We start from the raw sequence: 23,067 nt of genomic DNA, 5'->3' as shown, positions 1-23,067 counted from the left end.
TGGGCAATTTAGCAAGACCCCATTTCAAAAACTTAAACCTCCCACGAGTTTGGTAAGGAAGGCTTCCTAGGGTGTCTGGGAAAAAAAAAAAAAAAACAGCTGCTGTCCTGTGGTCAAGCAGTCTCTATGACGGTGAAACTACCATGGCTAGGCAGGCTTGCCACTGTGCCGCAGGCTTGGCAGGCAAAGACGCAGGACCAAGTGGATCAGACAGTTTATGGCGAATGTAGCCCAAGCAAGATGAACACAGTGTCAACTCCCTGTGCCCCAGGACACCAAAACAGAAAAAGCCGTGTTTGTGGGTAGAGGGGTAGCCATTCTAGAGGGCAGAGAGCTCACTGTGCAGCCTGCAGCTGTCTCCTAGGGAACAGCATGGTGGAAAGAAAGGCCCAGGCCTCACTAAAGCCAAGGAGACTGAAAAGAAAAGTGCTTGGTGGATGCCTCCCACAAGATAGAAAGCTCCAAGTGGCTCCTCACAAACTGCCTCCTTTGCAGTGTCCCTGAGATGATCTCAGGGCACAAGACTTGGTCAGGCTGCAACTGGGCCTTGTCCACATGGACCATATGGAGCTGTGTAGGATTGCCAGGGTTCCAGGGCAGAGCCATTGCCGAGTGGCTTCCACTTCACTGTGCTCTGTGGAAGGAATCAGGGAACGGGAAAAGTCTTAACCATGGAGGCTGGATTGGAGGGTGCCTCACAACCCTGAACTGACTTGTACCCAAGGAAATTACCCTGAGATACAGTTAGAGTTTGGTCATGAAAAAAAATTCTCAGAACAGCTTGTTTCTAAAATACTTAGTTTTTATAAATGACCAGAGCCCCTTGAAATTTGAAATAATGTATTAATTAAATAGCTTTTCTTTAAAATTACAAGGGGATTCCACCTCAGGGGTCATGCTTTTCCTTTTTACCCCAAGCCGCCCAGAGCATCGATAGTCCCTGCCACACATTTTGTGTGAAACCATTTTTAAGAGCCTGCCAGTGGATGGACCCATGTTCACCAAGCTGGTGAGAAAAGGGACACAGGGAAAAAGATAACCAACAACTTCTAAGTAACTTTCCAGCCTTCCAAGATCTAGGAGTCTAGGTGGCAGGGAGGGAAATAGAGGCATAGCAAAAATATAGGCCCAAAATGTGTGGAGCTGAACAGGTGGTTTTCTCTACTGTGTGAAAAATGGCAGCTGGTGGAAGGGCTGATGGTAAGGCAGTGGTGACTGGCAGGTGAACAGGGAGGAACAGGCAGAGAGGGCAAGGTGGCTGTTCTGTAATGAAGAGAGCATCAGGAGACCCGGGTTCATAGCCCAGCTTTCCTTCCTACCTGCTGTGTAGGCAACTCCTCGACCTCCGTGTCTCACTGTCCTCCTCAGAAAACAGGAAATACTGAGGATGTGATGAGTTATGAAAAGACACAAGGTGGACTCCTAATGTTTTAGTCAGCTTTTTTCACTTCTGTGGTTAAAAGACCTAACAAGAACAATTTTAGGAGGAAAAGTTTATTTGGGGGCTCATGATTTCAGAAGTCTCAGTCCATAGAGGACTGACACTATAGCTCTGGGCCCAAGTGAGGCAGACATCACGGTAGAAGGGCATGGAGGAGGAAAGCAGCTCAAGACATTGCACCAGAAAGCAGAGAGTGAGAGAGCGTTCTGATCAACAAGGACAAAATATATACCCCAAAGGCACAGCCCCCCCAGGGATCCACCTCCTCCCGCCACATGCTACCTGCCTTCAGTTACCACTCAGTTAATCCCTGTCAGGGGATCAATTCGCTGATTAGGTTAAGGCTCTCATAACTCAATCACTTCACCTCTAAGTCTTCCTGCATTGTCTCACCCATAGTTTTTTGGGGGACACCTCACATCCAAATGATAATATCCAATTTTGGTTGATTGTCATATAAGATAGTCTCTCCCAAAAAGATGGTTGTGAAACTCAATTTCTCATCAGCATGGATTCTGTGTGTTTTCAGTGACTAGGGTAAAACTTCTAGAGTTCAGCTCATGGCACCCTGGGGAATCATAACCGATGTCAGTGGTTGGCATTCCTATTGTCACCAAAGTTTCCCTACACCTCTCCAGGCTGTGGGTACATGGGAACAGAAATTGCTCAGTGGTATTGGCTTGTCCTCACTAGCATATTGCAAGATCAGGTGTTTTGGGGGTTCTCTGAGGGATGCCCCCAATCTGCTCATGAGCAAGGCTGAAGGCCCTGCCAGGACGATCTTGGTTGCTGCCCAGGTGGGCGACTCCCCTTGAGGCTGCCATGGCTTGATGGCATTTGCTTCCAGAGATCTTTGTTGACTGATCAGGACTAGAACTTTCCAGGATGAAAACTGGATTTTCCATTTCAGGAGAATGCCCCCTTCTCTCAAGGTAGAAACAGGGATGTGGTATTCCAGGTCTTGTGTGTGGGTCACAGAACTGGAAATGTCCCCTGCAGTTTCCATGCTGCGGTTGTCCCCAAGTTCAATGAAGGTGTTTTTTTTAAATAAATTACACTGCCACTTTGCCCTTTAGAAAATTGTCTGCTCATTTATTTTGCTTGGTGCATATCGCAGTCATTACCACAGTGGTTTGCAACCTTTTCGACTTTCCCTGATCCCTCTTTGGCTTTAAAATGCAGCACAAACCCTCCTATTGAGGTTGGAGAGAACTCCTTTCACCACAGTTCCAAGGAGGACTTGTAAAGTGTTAAGATAATTGAAAAAAATCAATACCATGATATCAGGATACAGCTTTACCGATGCCTTTGGGATGTCAGACCAACAACAATTACATTGATCTTGGGCCTTGTTTTGGCCTTTGAGAAGTTTCAATGGCTTCCAAGCTCTGTGGGTTTCTGTGCCCTGGCTGGTCATGTAAAGGCTCTTTGTGAGGAATCCAGATTCCATTTGCCATTAACCTGAATACACCCTGCTCACCTCAAGCAAGCACAAGGCTGGGGGAGTCTCAGAAAGGAGCTATTCAGCCGGGATTGTGTGTTTTAGCAGTCTCGGCTGCCAAGCCAACAACAGTATTTGCTTACTTGGGCAGCTCAGTGCCTACAGGCCCTGTTTGTGTAAGAGGGGTGGCAGCGAGAAAATTCAGCTCAATGTTTTTCAATTAAAAAGAATTTTTTTTTTTTGTTTAAAGAAGAAACCTACCTTGAAACTGAGGTCTTTTCAACCTTATTTGTTTTCTGTGTGGATGGTGATTTAAATAGACCATTTCTCCTCAGTTAAGCCTTCTGATGGATGTAGAAGTGGATCTCAGGAGCATCATGTCTGCATCCCTGGCCATGGGAACAGCTTTGCCGTAGTCAGTGGTGTGTAAAAAGCAACATCTTGCAAGGCCAAGAGAAGTGACAGGGCATCTTGGAGAGACAGTTCTTGGCTTTCGTACATAAAGCTTTCAAGCAAAACAGAGATTGACTACGGAGCGAGGAGGCCAACAAGCAGCCCACGTTGGTTTTCCAAACTTGGGCCCTGTGGACATGCATTCGTTAGGATTAAAGTTGACTTGATGCTTCAAGGAACTTCAAAAAAACGTATTAACTGTAGGTGCTCAGGTAGGAGATGTGGCTGCCCTATCAGCCACATCAACCTGGATTACCAGGTGGCCTTGATGATGGGGGCTGAGTTGTGGGGGTTGGTCCCTGAGCTGAGGGAAGTTTCCTTCTGTTTTATCTCCCAAACTGTTCACAAACTTCCAAATAAAGATCATTCTGCAGAAGGGTGCAATATAAGGGTGATCTGGTCTCCTTTCCTGCTCCTGTCCCTTATTCCTACTGTCTCCCTGGCCTGGAGTTCATGAGTTAATCCAGTTTCCTTCCAAAAATGCCCCCTCTGCTTGAGCTCCTATGAATTGAGTTCTGCTACTTGTCACCGAGAGAACCTGAAGTAACAGCCTTCCACGGCCTGGCCCCTGCCTGAGCCTCCAGCTTTGCTTCCTGGTGCCCTGGCCTTGGCTTTCATGCTGTCAGTCTTGCAAGGTGCCATGCTACTTCACGCCTCCTAGCCTTTGCTTCCACCACCCCTCTACTGAGACGCCTTTTCCATTTTTCCTCGCCTGAATGAACTGGGATCTTTCAAGAAAACTCAGCTCAGGAAGCCTTCGAAAGCTTGCCCGTCACCTGTCACGTTGATGAGCTGCTCTCCGCGTTCCCATCTCTCAAGCTAGTCTGTAAGCTCAGGCCGGGATCAGGCCTCATTCATCTTTGTATCGCAGTGCTTGGCACACAGTAGGCACTTACTAATTTTGGTTAAACAAAGCCCAGCAAAGGAACAGCCAACAAGGATTTCCATTTCTGCAGGAGAAATGAGAGCAGGAGAGAAACAGAGTGGAAAGAGGATTCTGACCTTAGAAAGACGGTGATGGTAACATACTCTACGAAACCTGAGGAGGACAGCGGAGGGAGTGCATTGTGAATGGGACCTAAGTTTCCTTCTCCTCCAGCCACCACATCCTGCTTCTCTCTTCTTATTTTATCTTTGCCTCTCATACTACCGTTGCCATTGCACTGGGGGTTGCCCACTATCAGGTGACCTAAATTCAAAGTTTCCATTGTCTGCATTCCAAGTCCTTGATAATGTGTGTGGCTTGTATCCTTTAGTGAGAAGGGACTAAAGAAGTCTCTGGAGAATAAATAGGTCAAAATCCTGTAGCCAGAGAGCTTAATCTGTCTGAGCAAGCCAGAGAAGGGTCCACAGAGGCTGTACCATTTGCACTGAGACTTGGAGAATGAGTAGGAGTGTATCAAGATGACAGGAGAGCCTGCTGTGTACCGGAAACTACAGGGACTGTGGACTAGAGATTGAAATCATCCTTAAGTGAGACATGGTGTCTGTGCAGGCAGTCAGGGCAAATCAGGGGGAGAGTGGAGTTTACCCTGGACCTTTCAAAGTCTCTGTTCACTTTGTACATTTAACGTACCCTCAGGATGTATATTTTAAGTTGTCAAACTTTCTAGAGAACTCCCTGGGCAGCCCCTTTGGTTATTTTCCGTGCCACCCCTTTAAGAAGCAAAGTGGGTGAGAGTACAGACCCTGGAGAGAGATTGCCTTCGTGAACTTTTCAGATCTTCCTTGTGCCAACTCTATGACCTCCAGCAAGTTCCTTGACCTCTCCAGGCCTCAGATGTATGATCTACAAGATGTAAATAAGAAGAGTTTCTCAGCAAATCATAGGGGTGAGTTAGCACGTGTGAAGCCTTAGAACAGTGCCCAACCTGTGGCAAACACTTACTTCATAACTACAATTTTATTTCTTATGAGGTCGTTTGCAGTTGCCCTTCATGCATTTGGTGTATAAGTCCATGACGATGATATGGCTTTAATTCTTCATTGTGGTTTCCTGCCGGGCTATGAATTCCTCAAAGGCATTGGTTGAATAAATACCTTTTTCCAAAGCAATTGATTTCGTGCTTTCAGTTTTTATATTTATCTACTGTAATCTAAGGGGAGCTCTTCTCTTAGTATTTTGACTAGAAAACAACATTGTTCTTTGGAAATTCTTCCTTGAGGCTGAAACATCCTTGGACACAGGAAGATTTCTGTAAACCCATGCAGGCCCCTGAGGCGGCTGCCAGGAAAGTTATCTTATGAAGGTGCTGTCCTGTTCAAAAGGATTAAAAAGCCCAAGAAAACAAGAAATATCTGGACCTTGTCATTTTGGCCAGAAATTTGTAGCAGAGCCTTATCCCAAAACTTTGAGACTTGCAGGCATGGTGGCACACACCTACCCGTGATCCCAGTGACTCGGGAGGTTGAGGCAGGAGGATCACCAAGTTCCAGGACAGCTTTGGCAACTAAGTGATTTAAACTAAGTGATTTAAACTTTGGAAACTAAGTGATTTAAAAATAAAAAGGGCAAGGGATGTGACTCAGTAGTAAAAGATCCCTGGGTTCAGTCTCCAATACCACAAGCAAACATTGAGCCTTAGTAAAAAACAAACAAACAACAAAAAAAGCTTTTTTTCCAAAGACCCTAATTCCTGAAAAAAAATCAAGTCTAGTGGAGTTTTAGACATCACATATACCCAGACACTGGGTGAGCCCTTTTTAGGATTCTTTTGAAAGTCTCCCCATTGTACATGTATCTCATATCTTGACAGGTATGTTCTTGGCAGAACATGGAAGTAAAAAGGAAAGTTGAACCAGATTTCTCCCAGCTTATTGTAGTGCAAAAACATCAATAATAACATCTAGCTCTCAGCCCTCTGCGGTGGCACATGCCTATAATACCAGCAGCTCCGGAGGCAGAGGCAGGAGGATCTTGAGTTCAAAGCCAGCCTCAGCAAAAGCGAGGCACTAAGCAACTCAGTGAGACCCTGTCTGTAAATAAAATACAAAATAGGACTGGGGATGTGGCTCAGTGGTTGAGTGCCCCTGGGTTTAATCTCTGGTACAAAAAAAAATTCAAAAATTTAACTATCACTGAAAAATCCAGGACAACTGCTAAACTAGATGGATCCCTTAGGACAACAGGCATGGAAACTTGTAGGAAATGACTGTAACACTGATCCCTCAGAGGTAGTGCAGTGGTTCTCAACCCTAGCAACCTTTAAGAGTCACTGGGGAGCTCTTAAAATATGCCAATACTTGGATTCCAGTTCTTCCCAGAGACTCGGATTTCACTGGTATTAAGATGGAACCTGAGAATCGGGATTTGGGTAGCACCACTTTCAAGCAAGATCTACTTGTTCCTCAAGGGCCAGTGTTCCAAAAGCAGCGTGATACAGGCATTCAGTGATTCAGACAACAGGAACAGCAGGGTCCCTGCTACATTCTCCAGTGGGTATGTTGTTACTTTGGGCTGGAAGAGTGGAGGGTGGCCCCCACCACAGACCTCCCACCCCATGACACGTGACACAGTGAGAAAGAGCACATGTGATCCTTTTAAACATTTAATTAAGCAACTCCTACACCGTCATGACAAAATGAAACTTGTTGAGGGTTACAGAGTTCCAAGAGAAATAAAAATAAAAAATTCTCACAAAAGCTCCATTTAAGCCTGTCAATAAGTGCTGCACTCTCTTCTGAACATGGATTTTGAAAACAACTGTCAAAATGTAAATCCTCAGCACCCTAAAAATGACGTATTATTTTGATTCAATCTGTAAGTCGATGATCATGTTTCCAGTGCCAAGTTTTGACATATGAGAACTGCAATGGCAAAGAACAGAAATGCATCTTGTTTGCCCAAGCCCTCCCCAAGACTCGCCCACCCTGTGGGTGCCCCAGAAAGCACTGTCCAAAGAGCCAGTCAGTAGGGCAGCATTTGCTATGCTTTGCTGCTCTGAATTCAGTTCCGCGGCTGTGCATTGAACTCTGTACAAATGTTCTGGATGATCCTGGGGACGGATTTGTACAGGTTGTCAAACTCATCCACAAAGAAGGAGTGGTCTCTGGCAGGGTGAGTGGCAATGACTTCCAGCTCGTCCTGTGCAGCCCATGCAACCCCTATTGCATAGGTGATCACTCCTGTGGGGACAAAGATCAGGTGAAACAAATGCCCCTAAGAAAAAAGTGTTGCTAATGAATCTTTGCTTTGCTGCTGCCCTGTCAGCACAACCCAACCCCAAATCAGAAATGTGCCAAGCAAAAGAAAAAACTCCCGTGGAACTCTAGGTTCTAGAATTAAGCATAGGTATGGCCATTCATTCATTCATTCATTCATTCAAGAAAGACTTTTGAACATCCACTTCAGAGAGGAGGTAACAATCTTTAGTGGGGAAAGTGGGGAGACTGCCTGCTATGATAGTTCTTGATTTGGTTGGGGGCAGCTGGATATCAGGTACTTGACCTTACTCTACAAAATCTTATTCCTATACCACCTTCAGGTTAACCAGGGTGGATGCACAGGATGGCCAGGAAACAGAGGGCAGAAGCTGGGGTGGTCTTCCTGCCCAGGCACCTACCCTGCAGCCCCCTTTCTGCCAGTGGCCCGTCTCATCTTCTGGGTGTCCCGTCCTGCTTATTAGGAGCTATCAATACTTCACATAGCTCTGGTCTAATATGCTTTCAGTTGTCCATCATGCTGCATATAAGCTGCCAGTCCCTTTTCTCTCTCCTCTCCAGCTTCTTTTCTCTGAATATTATCTCAATTAGGGGAAGCCAGCCTTGGGTTTTAAAATGCTGGCCAAGTGGCCATGGGAACTGAGCTTAGACTGAGCAAGCCCCTGCTTCTGCTCAAAGAAAGAAAGAAAGAATATCCCCCGATAAAGACTACAGAGCAGTATGCAACTTTTCAGATCCTTGAGACCACCCTTGCACAGAACCTTCTACTGTCAATTCTGACAGATGGTCGTTAACTCTGGACTTGGATGATCCTAGGAACACAATGCTCATTGCATTTTTAGATGAATCATAGTGTTTGGCTGAACAGGAACCAGCCTCCATGTAATTTGTATCTATTGATCCCAGTTCTTTAAAGCTTCCCAGAATATGATCCCCTGAGAGCTCCCATTTCCAACAGTCTTCTCATTCCCTCACTTCCTGGGTGAGGCCCAAAGAAGGTACCTAGAGAAATAAGTGAGGGTGGGACTGAACGTGAGCTTGGACAGATGTGCTAGAAAAAGCCCTGAGCTGATGAGCCAAGAGAGCTGGCCCATCTGCCACTCACTCAGAGATTTGGAACAGGTAGCTTATGACCCTTGAACAACTCTGCTGACGTGAGACCAAGAGAATTTGTGACCACTGGCACAAAGAACATCACCATCTCACCATTGTGAAGGTGCCCCAGACTCTGCAAAAGGCAAGTCCCTGAGAAGACTTTGCCTGAATGCATTGTCTAGATACTTTGGTTTCTGGAAGCCAGCACCACCCATTCATTAAGAATTGTCTTAGGAAGGATTTAAAGCAGCTCTCAAGAATACAAAAAATCCTGAAAAAATAACCCATATTAAAAGTATGCACAGAAAAGGGAAAAATAATTGACCACTGCATTGAGTGAGTTTTGTACCCTAGCACTTAGAGGTCTCCAGTTCCACTGACTACTCGATTCAGTTTTATCATTATTATTGTTACTATTTTTCTTTTTTTTTTTAGTTGTAGATGGCTACAATACTTTATGTTTATTTATTTTTATGTGGTGCTAAGGATCAAACCCAATGCCTCACACTTGTTAGGCAAGCGCTCTACCACTGAGCTACAACCCCAGCCCATTTATTATTACTATTATTATTATCATTTTGGGTTTCTTCAGGCTGTTATATTTTCATGCTATTTTATGGCACTTTTTAGAACAGTTTTATATACATATTTAAAATTAATTCATAAATGTGACTTATTTTCTAAACACTAAAGTACTTTGTTCATTTTGTGTGTTTTTTAAAAATAATTATTTCTTAATTTTAGGTGGACACAATATCTTTACTTCATTTTTTTTTTTTATGTAGTGCTGAGGATCGAACCCAGTGCCTCACGCGAGCACACTACCACTTGAGCCACATCCCCAGCCCTTATTTTTTGTGTTTTGAGCCTTTTCTCGAAAAACTTAGAAATTTTTATATGGAAATATCTCTTTTAAATATTCTGAATCAAAATTTCTTTGGGTTTTCCCCCCCAAACCCTCAATATCTAATTTACAAACATAGTACAACTTCCTTAAAGAACACTATTAGGCTTTAAAAGGTACTAAAGACAAATTGGTGTCTTCAACACAGCTAGGGATTTGTTTTTCTTTCATAGAAAGTGACAAGTAGAATTCCTTTTTAGTGTCTCAAGCCCTGGAGGGAAAAGTCTCAGGATGTAGGAGGTCAAGGTAAGGGTCCCTGTTTTCAAAGACACTGGGGGAGCCTCTGGCTGCCCTTCCTCCTTCCCTCTTTGCTACTCGGACACCTGCAGTATTTGCTCCTCTAATGGCCTTGAACATTTTTGAGAGTCACAGACAAAACCAATGCACAGAAGAGCAGAGCCTTCCTTGCCCTCCAAGGTAGCCTCTCCCGGCCCTAAGAAGCCTCAGCAGTTGGCTGAACCAGGTTCCCCCTACCCTTCTGATGGGCGGCCATGGCTGGTATCCGCACGTCGTCGTAGGACCTGCCGTCGGTGATGAGGATCATCAGCTTCCTCTTGTTGGGCTTGGACTTCTTGAAGAGCTGCTCCAGGGCATAGTGGATGGCAGCGCCGGTGCTGGTGCCACCACTCCAGTACCCCACCCTCTTGATGGCGTTGAGGATGTCGGGCTTGGTGCTGTACTTGTCAAACCCAAACTCCAGCCGCTGCTCGTAGGTGTACTGCACGGCCCCGATGCGTGTGTCTGTGTCTGAAATCTCAAACTCCTTGCTGATGTTGGCCACAAACTGCAGGACCGTGCGGAAGTTGCCTGTCCCCACGCTGCTGGAGCCGTCAATGACAAAGCCGATGTCGGCTGAGTTTAAGCAGGTCTTGCTGCAGGCCAGGCGGTCGGTGTCACAGACCCGCTTCACCAGGGGCTGCATGGTCTTGGAGAGGCCCAACCAGCTCTGCACATTGAACGAGTAGAAGCCATTGGTTCTGCACACAGCCTGGAGGACAGAGGGGAGGGACACTCACCAGGTCAGGGGTCAAGTCCCCCAACCTGGCACCCTTACCTTGGGCCTCCAGTTGGGTGAAGAAGCAAACAGACTCCTGTTTGCTGTGCTTGTCCTTGTTGATGGCTCTCTCCCTTTCTGTTCCCCTGTCTGGGCACTTGCTGAGGCAAAGACCGCTCCAGTAATCTCTGAACTCACTCCTGTCTCCGAGGCGGCCAGTGCCTCAGTGGGAAGCCCTTGTGCTAGGCGAATGCACAGGGAGATGGAAGTCACTGATTTCTGCTTCAGATTTCTGCCTCTTCAGCTCAATTCATTTGTACTGGCAGCCAGCCATGACTGGCATTGGTGGGCACCAACGCATGAGAGAATTAAAGACAGCTTTTGTTCTCCTGGGGAAAACAGAGCACACATAAGAAGTGACTGAGGAATGTTTCCAGAGCAGCCTGCACCCACTGGGAAGGGGCCCCAGAGGTGCTGAGTAGCCACATGGGTCAGGGTGGCTCTAGGTGCTCTTGGAGAGATTCTCTCATTCAACCCTCACCTCACCCTACACGGGGGATGATGACCCCCCATTGTTAGAGAACAAACTGAGGTCCCACTACAAGGGACATCCCTGAGTTCCCCAAACTAGACTGCCTTCAAAATCCAAGCTCTGCCCTCCAGACAACCTTGCCTCTAGGCAAACGAATATTTATTTACTTGTGCCCAAGCTTGTTCCAGAAAAAATTCAAGTCCGCTACAAATAAACATTGAGCAAACTCGTTGGTGTGTTCCTGGAAGTGACTGGGCTAGTGTTCCTAAAGTGGGGCATTTCTTCCTGTCCCTTCCTTTGGGGGTCACAGAGCATGTCTGATTTCATGACTATGGATGAATCTGTACAATTAAAAAATTATTTTGAAACAAGTAATGACTTAATCCTTCCCAGGAAATACATCTTTTTCTTGATTTGTAAAATCCTAAAGCAGGTTGCAAAACTTTCCATGGACGAGGCGGCACAAGAGGCTGAGTGCTGGTAGGAAGCTGATCCTATGGAGGAAGAGGATCCCCATCAAACTGCCTGTGGGAGATTCCACCAGCAGAGAGTGGTGGTGCTGGCCAGGGACAGGTGGCCATTGGCTGGAGCACAGGGCCTGTGTGGTGTCACAGCAGCAGGGCCAGGAAGTGGGGTGGACCATGCTTTAGAAGGCTTCAAGAACAATGAGGGACAGTGAAGGATTTGGAGCAAAAGCCCCATAGTTAGAAGAACTCTTTATAAGCATGAGTTGGGCTTCACTGTGAAATCTCTACAAGGGAGACCCAGGAGAAAGACAGGCAAGATGTTAAATACTGACTTGAAGTGGGGAGATGTCACTGGGCAAGAGAAAGAACAGAGAGATGAGGGATGCAATTTGGGAGCTGATGAGGAATTTTGGGATGGATGGGGCTGTTCATGCAAAGTCCCGAGAAGGAGACACTTGGGTGGGAAAGATGATGATGAACTTGGCTTGCTGCATGTAGGACTTCAGGTTCTGACAGGGCTTCTGAAAAGAGAAAGGTCACCAGGTGTGATGGCATATGCCTATAATCACAATGACTTGGGAGGCTGAGGCAGGAGCAACAGCAAGAGACTGTCTAAAAATAAAAAGGGCTGGGATGTAGCTCAGTGGTAGAGCACCCCAGGGCTCAATCCATAGTATGGGGGTGCCGGCAGAGTCTTTCATCTGGACAGAGAAGACTCAAGAGATGAGGACTGATGCTGTGGCCCTGGGGAGACTGGAGGGAGAGAATCTTGTGAGAGAAGATGGAAGAACAGGGTCTAAGTCCTGAAAAGGTCCGTGTTCAGGGTACATAATGGAAAAAAAAGAAAAGAGCAAGTGAAATAACAGCTGCACAGGGCCAGGAAGTCAAGGAAGAGAATTTTATGGAGCAAGAAGAAGTCAGCAGCCTGCTATGCTGCAGGAGGTCCGGCCCTATTAGCTCCAAAAACATAATAATAAAGTTGGAGGAGCATCAAGGACAAGATTTTGCCAGGCGTGGTGGAACAGGCCTGAGATCCCAGCAACTCTGGAGATTGAGGCAGGGATCCCAAGTTCAAGGTCAGCTTCTGCAACTTAGCAAGATCCTGTCTCAAATAATAATAAGTAAATAAATAAATGAAAAGATCTTTTTATTTTCGTACCCCAGTACGAAAAAATAAAATAAAAAAATCAAAGACAAGCTTCCAAGCTGGCTGGCTCTCTTCCTCCCTCCCTCCCTCCTTTCTTCTCTCCTTCTCAGTCCTTCAGGTGAAGCTTTGCCTTTGAAGGAAGGTTTATGTAGACAGCCACTGGAAAACACCAAAGGTGGTGTAGTAGACTGGGAACGGGAGGCCTACTATCCCATGTGTCCTGCCTCATCTCTGGCCAGACATACCCGCAGAACCCAGAAGTAGCATTGGAAACATGACCTGCCCGAAATGTTGCAACACCTCCCTTGGGAGGAGCAAGGAAGAGCCTCCACATGAGACCTCAGGGACACTGCTCCTGCCTTCTGTTCCCAAGCTGCTGGCCTTGGGGTGGGTGTGGGACTTTTCTTTGAGAGGGTAATTTGAGGTTTCCTCATTGGAGACACTACTACCTAGATGTGAGCTTCACACACTTTTGAAAGCCCAAGAAAACAGTCTTCCTGGAATTTCAGCTTTTCAGAGTACAGGGGAGCTTGACTGTGGGTGAGTCTCTGGCAAATTACAAACCTTGTTGGCAAAGTTGGGCTCCATCACATACTGCTTCTCATTTTCCGCAGCAGCTTCCACAGTGATGAAGAAAATGTTGATTCCGGATTCTCTTGCAAGCCTTGAAGCCTCCTCCACTTTGTCTGTGGGCCAACCATCCACCATCACTACGGCCACATTGGGAGCACCACCTCTGTTTCCATTGGCTTTGGAAAAGAAGGTCTTGGTCACAAAGGAGATGGCCCGGCCTGGAAGAAAAAGAGACTCATGCTTGAAGGGATCATGCCAGTGATAAATTCAGAAACAGATCACAACAGCACAAGGAGGTCCAGAAAAACACACTCATTCCCTCCCAGTTTGTTCTATTTTTTGAACCACTTTACTTTCAGGTGTACAATTCAGCGGCATTTGTGGGTGTACAGTTTAGTGGCACTGGGGCATATTCACAATGCCATGCAGTCGTCACATCGTTCCCTTAGTTTAATTTTAAGCCTTTAATTTCTAATTGCTTCCTGCTTTGAAAAAAGTTATAGGGACCAGCAAGTAGCAGGGAAAGACTTTCATAAAAATAAAGGGCCTCTTATCTGCCTGGGTACTAGACTCACTCTAAGGCTCTAAGCTGCCCCCACGTTGTGTCCTAGAGCACAGGATCGGAGGAGTTGAACTGGAGTGACAGTAGCTTTCTCTGGACTTCCTAAAGCCTGACAAGCCCCAGTGTTCCAGGAGCTGCTGGGCCTGCAGGGCTGTATTCTGTGGTCAGCGTTCTTTCCTCCGGTTCTAAGCCAGGGGCCCAAGTCTGGCTGTCCAGGGAAGAGCTATACCCACCAGGAACTGAGAGACTGTGTTCTAGCCCTGGCTGTGCCAACACTGGCTGTGTGGCCCTGGGTGGTCCCTCATGGTCTCTGGGTCTAGACTTCCAGGCCAAGGATCTGCTTCAGCTGAATGCAACAATCATGAGGCTTTGTGAAACCTCAAGATACCTTTCTCCCATGTGCAGGGTCTCAGGACATTTTCAGAGTCAACTAAATGACAAACTATCCTACTTTTCCAGCAATTTCCCAGTCTCAGTGCTTTTAGCCCAAGTTCCTTTGGGCAAATTGGGATGACAAGGCTCCCTTGCTGGGTTGTGTGGAACCAGTGTGTATGTGTATGTGTGTGTGAGAGAGATGTGTATGTATACCCATGCATCCTCTGAAATTATACACAGCATCTTGTGGATGAGTACTATCTGGGTAGCAAGGACATACGTATTCTTTTTGGAGATTCTCAAATGAGTCCCTGATAACAGCTAACAACCACCTTCTTTAGGTGAATATTATTACACTCAATGCTTCTCTGGTTTGGGCAGTATAATATTACCTGTCAAATGAAAGCATCAAATGGTTACATACAAAGTCCTGGAGAAGTGTCTTAGTGAACCCATGTGAACTATCTGCACAGAACCTGGTTGCTAAGGGAAAACGTTGGCTGCTGAAAACTGTTTCCATGGCCAAGGGATAATTTCCATCAAGTCCCAAAGCACCCAGAAGTCCTTTCTGGCTTAATATTAGGTACCATAAGGGAGCCAAAAGATCACTTTGACCCTATTTAATCTTGAGTCTAGTTGAGCCCACAGTGAACCAGTGCTTGATGCACATTCCATCCACCTTGCAGTGGATTTTTATTGTTGTTGTTGATTTCTTTTTTCTTTCTTCCTTCCTTCCTTCCTTCCTTCCTTCCTTCCTTCCTTCCTTCCTTCCTTCCTTCCTTCCTTTCTTTCTTTCTTTCTTTCTTTCTTTCTTTCTCCTCCTCCTCCTCCTCCTCCTCCTCCTCCTTCTTCTTTTTTTTTTTTTGGTACTAGGGATTGAACTCAGGGGCCCTTAACCACTGAGTCATATCCTGAGCCATTTTTTTTTAAAATATTTTATTTAGAGACAGGTTCTTACCGAATTGCTTAGGGCTTTGTTAAATTGCTGAGGCTGGCTTTGAACTTGCAATTCTCCTGCCTCAGCCTCCAGAGCTGCTGGATTACAGGTGTGCTCCACTGTGCGGGGCTTGTAGTGGGTCTTGAAATCAGATGCTGGATGTCTGAAAACTACATTGTCCGTACTCTCTTGCATCTAGATTTTCAGCTCTGTTTTACTTTCACAAATTGATGCATTTACATGAGATTTAGAAGATGACAGCAGGCAGGGGCTGTACTTTCCTTTCAGCAGTTTCTGCTGATCAGAATCTGTAGAGTATTTGACTTCTCTTGGAGCACCATTGACAGACATGTTTGTGTTGGTTGCTAGCTTCGATGGTGTTAGGAGACAGGGTGCAGGATAGCCCTTTTGTGGGTAAGAATGGGTCGGGGAGGACTTGGTTCTGGAGTTGGCAGCTGTAGAAGAAGGTTTCTAATCATGGGCTTCCTGCTGAAGCAGGTTCCTGAAGAGGCTGTGGTGGTCGAATTCAGAAAGTTGTTTCTAGATCTTGGAAGAGGTAGCAGCTCCTTTGGAAGCCCCGTTTCCAAAAGAAGCTTCCAAAGTCTGCTTCTTCAGTCCTTTCTATAATTCTCATAATGTTTCATGCTCTGAAATAAATCACTTTATACCTGAACCAGCTGGTTGGATTCTGTCCTCTGAACCCAAACCCTGAACCAGAGGCAGAGTTCAAACCTGTCCTACACTGAAAAAGGTAGACTGATTAGGTTCAAACACCTTTCTGATCTCCTCGGGGAAGTTAGTTGTCTTCTGAAGTTTTTCTCCAGTAAAATTTTGCTAATGGGAGGATTAAGTGGAGAACAAGTCAGAAATCAACTTTATCATGTTTGTAAGGAAGATGCTTTGGAATTTGGGGGATGGAGAGCAGCAGCTTGGTCAGTGTTTATTTAACATTGTTCAAAAGTGAAAGGCTCTGCATTTGCTTCTTTCTTATGTTTGGTGGCTACAAAATGTTCTCTGAGGGTTGGGGGAAGGAAATAATTAATCAGATTTATTGTAACTCCCTCAAGGATAAGATAGTTCTACACCCTGCACGTAGATTCTCCATGCCAAGCAAATGCGGCCCACATCTCCAGTCCTTTGGATTTTGATGGTATGAACAGGTTCCCTGAGAAGCATAGAATCATCCCCGCTTGTATCCTCCAAAGTCAAGCTACCATTTATACATTAATAACACATTGGCATGGGTTCTTTGACAGCCTGAGCACGGTTAGTGTGAAAATGTGAAACTGTTGTTTCCTAATGCCCCGTCACCTCTGGGTGAAATGATAAAATGGAGTTTCTGAACCTGCTCCAATGAAGATTAGATCTTGAACTTCTGGTTCCCCCTCCAAAGGCTCAAACATCACAAAAGATTCATCTTGAAACAGAGTTCAAGACTCTGTTTGCAAAGTCATTGCTGCAACAGTAGCTGATTGGAACAAGACTTCCAAGGAGCACTGAGCTGCTTCCTGATGGAATTGGTGGTGGAATTTAATGTTCAATCTTGGCAACTTGGAGGCCAACCAGGAAATAGTCACAACAGCAGTCCTGCTTGTCCTGAAGAATGTTGGCATCCCGAGGAACCAAGCAAGCTGGAACTAGATGACACATATGTTTTGACAAGTCTTGCCACCTGAACTCATTATAATACTTTAGAAAAGATACAGATGTTACATTGAGTCATTTCTTGATGGATTCTTTTTTTTTTTTCCTCCTTCAATATAGAATGTTAGAAGACAACCACGTAGAAAGAGAACCATGGTAACAAGATAGAATTATCTGAAGCGGGGTCACATACCTACATTAGAAAGCCCTCCTCGCTGGGTAATTTTCTCAATAGCTGTCTTCAGGTCTCGAGAATTCATGTGAGTTTTGAGGTTAAACTGGGTAGCAGGGTTGTCACTGAAGAGGTAGAACAAAAAAATAAAAATTAGCTCAAAAGTTATTACTGTCAAGAAAGGTAGAAATAACAGTTAATTCTTTTACATACAAAGAGAAGCTGCTTCAAAGCCTTAAACTGTGGTTCATAAAATGTTCCACTGTGGGCAGAGTGATGGGAAGACAGGAGACAGGGATCCTTCACAGGGCATGGAGAGAGACAGGCTATTTCAGAACTGTGACCCACTGTATGGTGTGCAATCCGTGTAGTCAGACGGGGCTTGGTTTACTGCTTTGCTACCACCACCTTGGGATTCTTAACAATTTTGGAAAGGGGACCTGCATATTATGAGGCTATTTTGGGCTATAGGTTACTAAGTCCTCAAGTGGGGGCATGGAGACTTTGTTTTTGTATGTGTGTGTGTGGTTTTTTTTTTTTTTTTTTTTACTTTGATGGTACTGGGAATTGAACTCAGGGCCTCCTGTATGCTAAGCAAGAGCTTTACCACTGAGCTACACTCCCAACCCTGGAGGAGACCTTCAAAGCATCTTTTCCAAGATCCCCAGAAGTAGATCAATGAGAAGTTGTTTGGGGCAGCAGCTTCAAATGGGAACCCCAAGTTGGCTGACAGTGGATCCCTATTGAGTTCTTGGGGATAGACAATGCAGTCACCAGGGAACCAGTCACCAGGATCTAAGAGAGAGGAGACATTCTCTGCTTCTTTCCCACCCTTCCTTCTTCCCTCTTTTCTAATCTTCTTAGGTATCTCAAGGTGATCTGAGTTATTTCCATAAGCTGTGCTAATCCAAATGGCAGGTGATGTAAAGCTGGGGTGGGGAGATAGGAAACCACTTTCAGGGAAGACAGGAAATTTAAAACAAGTTCAACCAAGGTAGGGCCTTGGGGCAACTCCCCACCAGATGAAAACTAAGTCCCGTGGTGAGGATTAAATGAAAACAAGTATAAACAGCAAAGCAATCAGGAAATGGGGAATTTTGGACCTCTGAACTGAGCATCAAGTGTCCTTATCTGGGATGAAGTCATACACTTACACTTTTATAAAGCAATCCAGTTAAGGCTGGAGGCTCAAACCTTTCTCTTTTTTAATATTTATTTTTTAGTTGTAGTTGGACACAATACCTTTATTCTATTTAATTATTTTTATGTGGTGCAGAGGATCGAACCCAAGACCTTGCACATGCTAGGCGAATGCTCTACAGCTGAGCCACAACCCCAGTCCTCAAACAATTTCTTTATAGTAACAAAACCCAGACTAATGTACTCTCATTGTTTGGCTTCTTATTTTGGCTTTCAAAGCCTCCATGATTTGGTTCTAACTTATGGTGTTACTCCTCTCTCTCTCTGTTTTTCTCTCTCTCTCCTCTCTTCTTCTTTTCTAGGATATCCTATATTCTAGTCAAAATGCCAAAATGAACTGCTCACTCTTTCCTGTGGTCTATAACACAATGTCTTGGTACTTTGTTTTTGTTTTGTTTCGTGGTACTGGGGATGGCACCTATGGGGGCTTTGCCACTGAGGCTGGCTCTGAACTTGCGATCCTCCTGCTTCAGCCTCCTGAGGGGCTGAGATTACAGGCATGCATCATTACACCCAGCGAATCTTGTTATTCCTTGTGGTCATGTTTTTCAGTCACCACAAGCACTGGCTTGTAGGGGACAGTGACGTGTTCCCTAAAGGAAACATAGGGATCCGTTCCTGTGTACCTCTGGTCATAGCAGTATCATCAACAGATCATCACATTACCTATTTTACATGTGTTTGTCTTTGAAAATACTGAAAGTTAATATTTCTTACAAATTAATGATATCTAATTTTTTTTTATAATACAACATTAACTGAGAAGGTTTTAATAGTTTTCTTGACCTTGGATAATGTGACTCTAAATGTCTTTGGCTTTCAGCCTCATAACAGTGCTGTCCATTAGACTTTGTTTGGTGATTCTCTTTTTAGTCAGTTGTCACTCATGAATTCCTGAGTTTGGTCTCTTTTCCATCTTTTCCACAGCTTCGCCACACACCGTAGATGTTACTTAAGCACTTTCTGAAGCACACTCACATACCAATCAGCAAATCTCCTCTCCTATTGCTGAATGTACCAAATTATCAATTAACACTGAGCTCACAAGCAATGGCCCTACACCTCATGCCTGAGAGAAGCTCATCTAACTTTTGTGACTTTCTCTGGAAGCCACAGCACAGCCTTCTTGCGCTCACAACGCTAGATGCCATTTCAACACTATATTTGAAGGGCATGAGCCACTGTGTCCAGCTTGAGGGGCATTTTAAATAGTAAAGTCATGAAAGAAAAACCCCAAAATGCAAAAAAAAAAAAAAAATACGGCACTCAAGTGGAGTGAGGAAAGGAAGGAAGGCTGTAAACTTGTTTGACCATGGCTGGAAATAGGTGAGGCAGGTGACTCAAAAATTTTCCCACCTTTGCACACGTGTAGAAAAGACTGTGACAGTGCCTCAACTTGCAAATTTGGTTCAAGTTGAATTTCAGTGAGTGTATCCATTGGCAAATAAGTGGATGCCCAAGTCCTGGAGAGAGACCGTAACCTACTTGAGAACAGGTACTTCTCCTGACTTCTGATCCCTAGTGTTTAGCACGCAAGGCATAATAGGTTAGTGTGGAACACATAAGTGAAAGGAAGCTCCAATGTCCTCTGTCTGTCTCTGGCGGTTGAGGGGGGGGTGGGTAACCAGGGATTGAACACAGGTGTGCTTAACCACTGAGCCACACCTCCCAGATCCTTTTTATATTTTATTTAGAGACAGGGTCTTGCTGAGTTGCTTAGAGCCTTGCTATTGCTGAGGCTGGCTTTGAACTTGCAATCCTCCTGCCTCAGCCTTCTGAGCTGCTGGGATTAAAGGTGTGCTCTACCTCGGTGGGCTCAAATGTCCTCTCTTAGCTCATCTGCAGTGCAACTGAATACTCTGCCTCCAAGCTCCATAATGATCACTCTTTCCTTTGATTACATCATGGATGTAGACAAATCCATCCTTAGAGGTGTATAGTTGAGCTATTCATAACCTAATAAATAGGTGCTTTAATTTCATTTAATGCCATTCCCTCTAAAAATGCCCCCCTGCAAGACCATAAAGTTCTAAAGAACAGAATCTCTATCACATTTACTCATTTATTTTAGTGGATTGAAAAGTTGGATCATGAGCTGGGATTGTGGATTGTTTGATCCTCAGCACCACATAAAAATAAATAAGTGAAATAAAGGCATTGTGTCCAACTAAAACTAAAAAATAAATATTAAAAAAAAAGAAAAGTTGGATCAGGGGACCTCTGAAATCCTTTCCAATTACTAAATTGATGATCATTGCTATTATTAGGGGCAAAACTATGGAGCTTATTCACCAAGAGTCTTACGGGCAGAGGTAATCAAACCAGTTAGATAAATATTATAACAATATTCCCTGCAAACAGCATAGGGCTCAGTACACGGCAAACATTTAATAAATCTTTGTAAAAGTGCACTCTAATTAAATCACAGGAATGAACGATGAATTGTTCATTTGTAGACTATGGCAGCTCTCAGGACCACAGTACATGAATACATGGGTTTATGTGTCCTTCAGAATGTGTATGTGGTGGCCTGTCCTCTTAGCATAGTGTCTTTTCAGATGGAGACAGCTATAGGTTGGGAATGGTTTCTCTCCTAGAAGGTCATGTGCTGGAGGCTTGGTCTCCAGTGTGGCGTTGCTGAGGTGGTAGAATCTTTAAGAGATGGGGCCTGATAGAATGTAATAGGCCATGGGGGTACCGCCCTCCTAAGGTATTAGCACCAGTCTGTGGGACTGGACAGGTTTCCTGTGGGAATGGGTTTGTTATAAGGAATCCATTCTGGTTTCTCCACTGAATTCTTCTATATGATTTTCCATGTATTTCTACCATTCTCACCTGAGCCTTTGCCAATTTGATACCATGAAATCCTCATCTGAGCTGAGCAGAAGCTGCTGCCGTGCTCTCTAACCTCCTCTTCAAGCTAAATAAAGCTCTTTTCTCTCTAGAGTACCCAGCCTTATGCATTTTGTCATAGCAACCAAAGATAGAATAAGACAGAAACTACTTTAAAAGTTCAAAGAGGAATACCACTATTTTATGTAAGCAATCTTTGAATTTTATTACAAGCTCTCATGAAAGGAAAACACATTTTCCCTCTCGACAATATTAAAGATTTCCTTTAAAAACATGTGAAGAAAATAAACAGGTTTATAGCTCAAAGAGAAAATGGAAAATTGTCCTATGTTTGGAAGGAGAACTGGGGTTAATGAAGAGAAGTTAAAGGGAGCCAGAAGTTGGCCATGGACAGAAAGGGACAATTTGTGCAATAAGAAATGGCAACCTGGTACAAAGTGCAGTGGCACACGCCTGTAATCCCAGCAGCTCAGGAGGCTGAGGCAGGAGGATTGCGAGTTCAAAACCAGCCTCAGTAACAGTGAGATGCTATGCAACTCAGTGAGACCCTGTCTCTAAATAAATACAAAATAGGGCTGGGGATATGGCTCAATGGTTGAGTGCCCCTGGAATGCAATCTCTTGTACCCTCCTCCCCAGAAAAAGAAGAAATGGCTACCTGGCAAGGGCTTAAGAAGAACAAATGTCAGACGTGGGCCTAGGTATTTCCTTAGGAGGTCTTAGGGACAGGGGGGCAGAGAAGTGGGTGAGATCATCAGTGTTTCCAAACCTTCCTGATGACAGCACCCACCAGGGGCACTTGGAAAACTATAGAGGTCACCAGGCCTTTCTTGGAAGAAATTCATTGGGCCTGGGAATTTTTTGAATGAATCCTGGTGATTCTTATATCAGGGAAGTTCAGAAGTTCTGGATTCTAAAGAACTTCTGAGGCCCTGTCAGTCCTAACGCTGTCGTTTTGTCAAAGTCCCAGGGTCAACTGATTTGCCCTGTAACACTTTCGGTCATATGCAGTGACCTTGCAAAAGAAATTGATAGCAATACAGAAATATTAAGTAATCCTATTTCCTCCAGCAAGAATCTTTCAAAACTCTTTCCTCCAATAAAGGCTTACCTTAAGGTTACACATCAACTAATCAATATTTAGCCATTTAATATTTTTAAGAAAATATTTTCTAGTTGTAGGTGGACACAATAGCTTTATTTATTTATTTTTCTGTGGTGCTGAGGATTGAACCCAGTGCCTCACACATGCTAGGCAAGCGCTCTACCACTGAGCCACAACCCCAGCCCTTAATTTTTATTACTAGCTAAACTGTAGTGATTTATTGACCTACTCAATGGGGTAAGTATGCCTGTGAGACCAGGAAGATGTTCCAGGGGACATTCCAGTGGCTAAGAGTGGGTGTAGACTTGTCCCTTGAGGGCATTACCTGGCTCTGATTGAAAATGATTCTGCCCCCATCATACAGCTGTGAGCTTTCTGGAGCAGCTGTGACCAGCCTAGGTACAGTGGCCTGGGCCAGCCTGCTCTGGGACTTTGTACAACTAGTACTCAGGAAGACACTGACATTCTGCACATTTCCCAGCATGAAGGAGGGGGAGCTGGGTCTTACAATTATGTTTAATTTTTACATGAGGGTTTTTGCAAAACAGTGGTAATATTTCCACCCATATACCAAAAAGAACTGAAAATTAACCCGTATTAGCCTCTTCCTGCTGGAGGAGATGTGGACATGTAATCTGTTGTTCTCAGAGTCCCTCCTGAACCAATTGGCTGGCCAGCTGCTAATCTGCAACCGCAGAACAGGGCTTCCCCAGGCAAGCGCTGGAATGTGTTAGCAACAGAGCTTCCCAAGATCAGATGCGCATCCGATCACCTGGGGATCTTGTTAAAATGTAGATTTTGCTGCTGTAGGGCCACAGTGAGGTCTGAGGTTGTGTATTTCTAACAACCTCCCAGATGATACTGTGAGTCACACTTTGAGTAGCAATGTCTTAGTGGATGCTTTAAGAATTAGAAAATCGGCAGTGGGGCTGCCAGTAATATGAGGAAGGGAGGAGGATACAATATGAAGTCTAGAGAAGGCAAGAGAAAGACAGGGAGGAAGGAGATGGAG

General features: G+C 44.8%; 1 protein-coding gene across 1 annotated transcript in view; it reads right to left on the bottom strand.

The window, feature by feature from the left end:
* Positions 1 to 6,909: 6,909 nt before the first annotated feature.
* Vit (vitrin) overlaps positions 6,910 to 23,067 on the bottom strand; it is a 104,985-nt gene continuing 88,827 nt past the window's right edge. The window contains exons 11-14 of the mRNA XM_077791927.1: positions 16,920 to 17,023; positions 13,200 to 13,426; positions 9,970 to 10,483; positions 6,910 to 7,460 (exon numbers count right to left, since the gene is read on the bottom strand). Coding sequence (XP_077648053.1) covers positions 7,282 to 7,460; positions 9,970 to 10,483; positions 13,200 to 13,426; positions 16,920 to 17,023 — 1,024 coding nt within the window. The 3' untranslated portion in view covers positions 6,910 to 7,281. The remainder of the gene's footprint in view (positions 7,461 to 9,969; positions 10,484 to 13,199; positions 13,427 to 16,919; positions 17,024 to 23,067) is intronic.

Source organism: Urocitellus parryii, chromosome 12 (assembly GCF_045843805.1).
Source record: "Urocitellus parryii isolate mUroPar1 chromosome 12, mUroPar1.hap1, whole genome shotgun sequence".
NCBI lineage: Eukaryota > Metazoa > Chordata > Mammalia > Rodentia > Sciuridae > Urocitellus > Urocitellus parryii.
The sequence above is the reverse complement of the archived record's forward strand: the minus strand, read 5'-3'. Positions and strand labels throughout refer to the sequence as shown.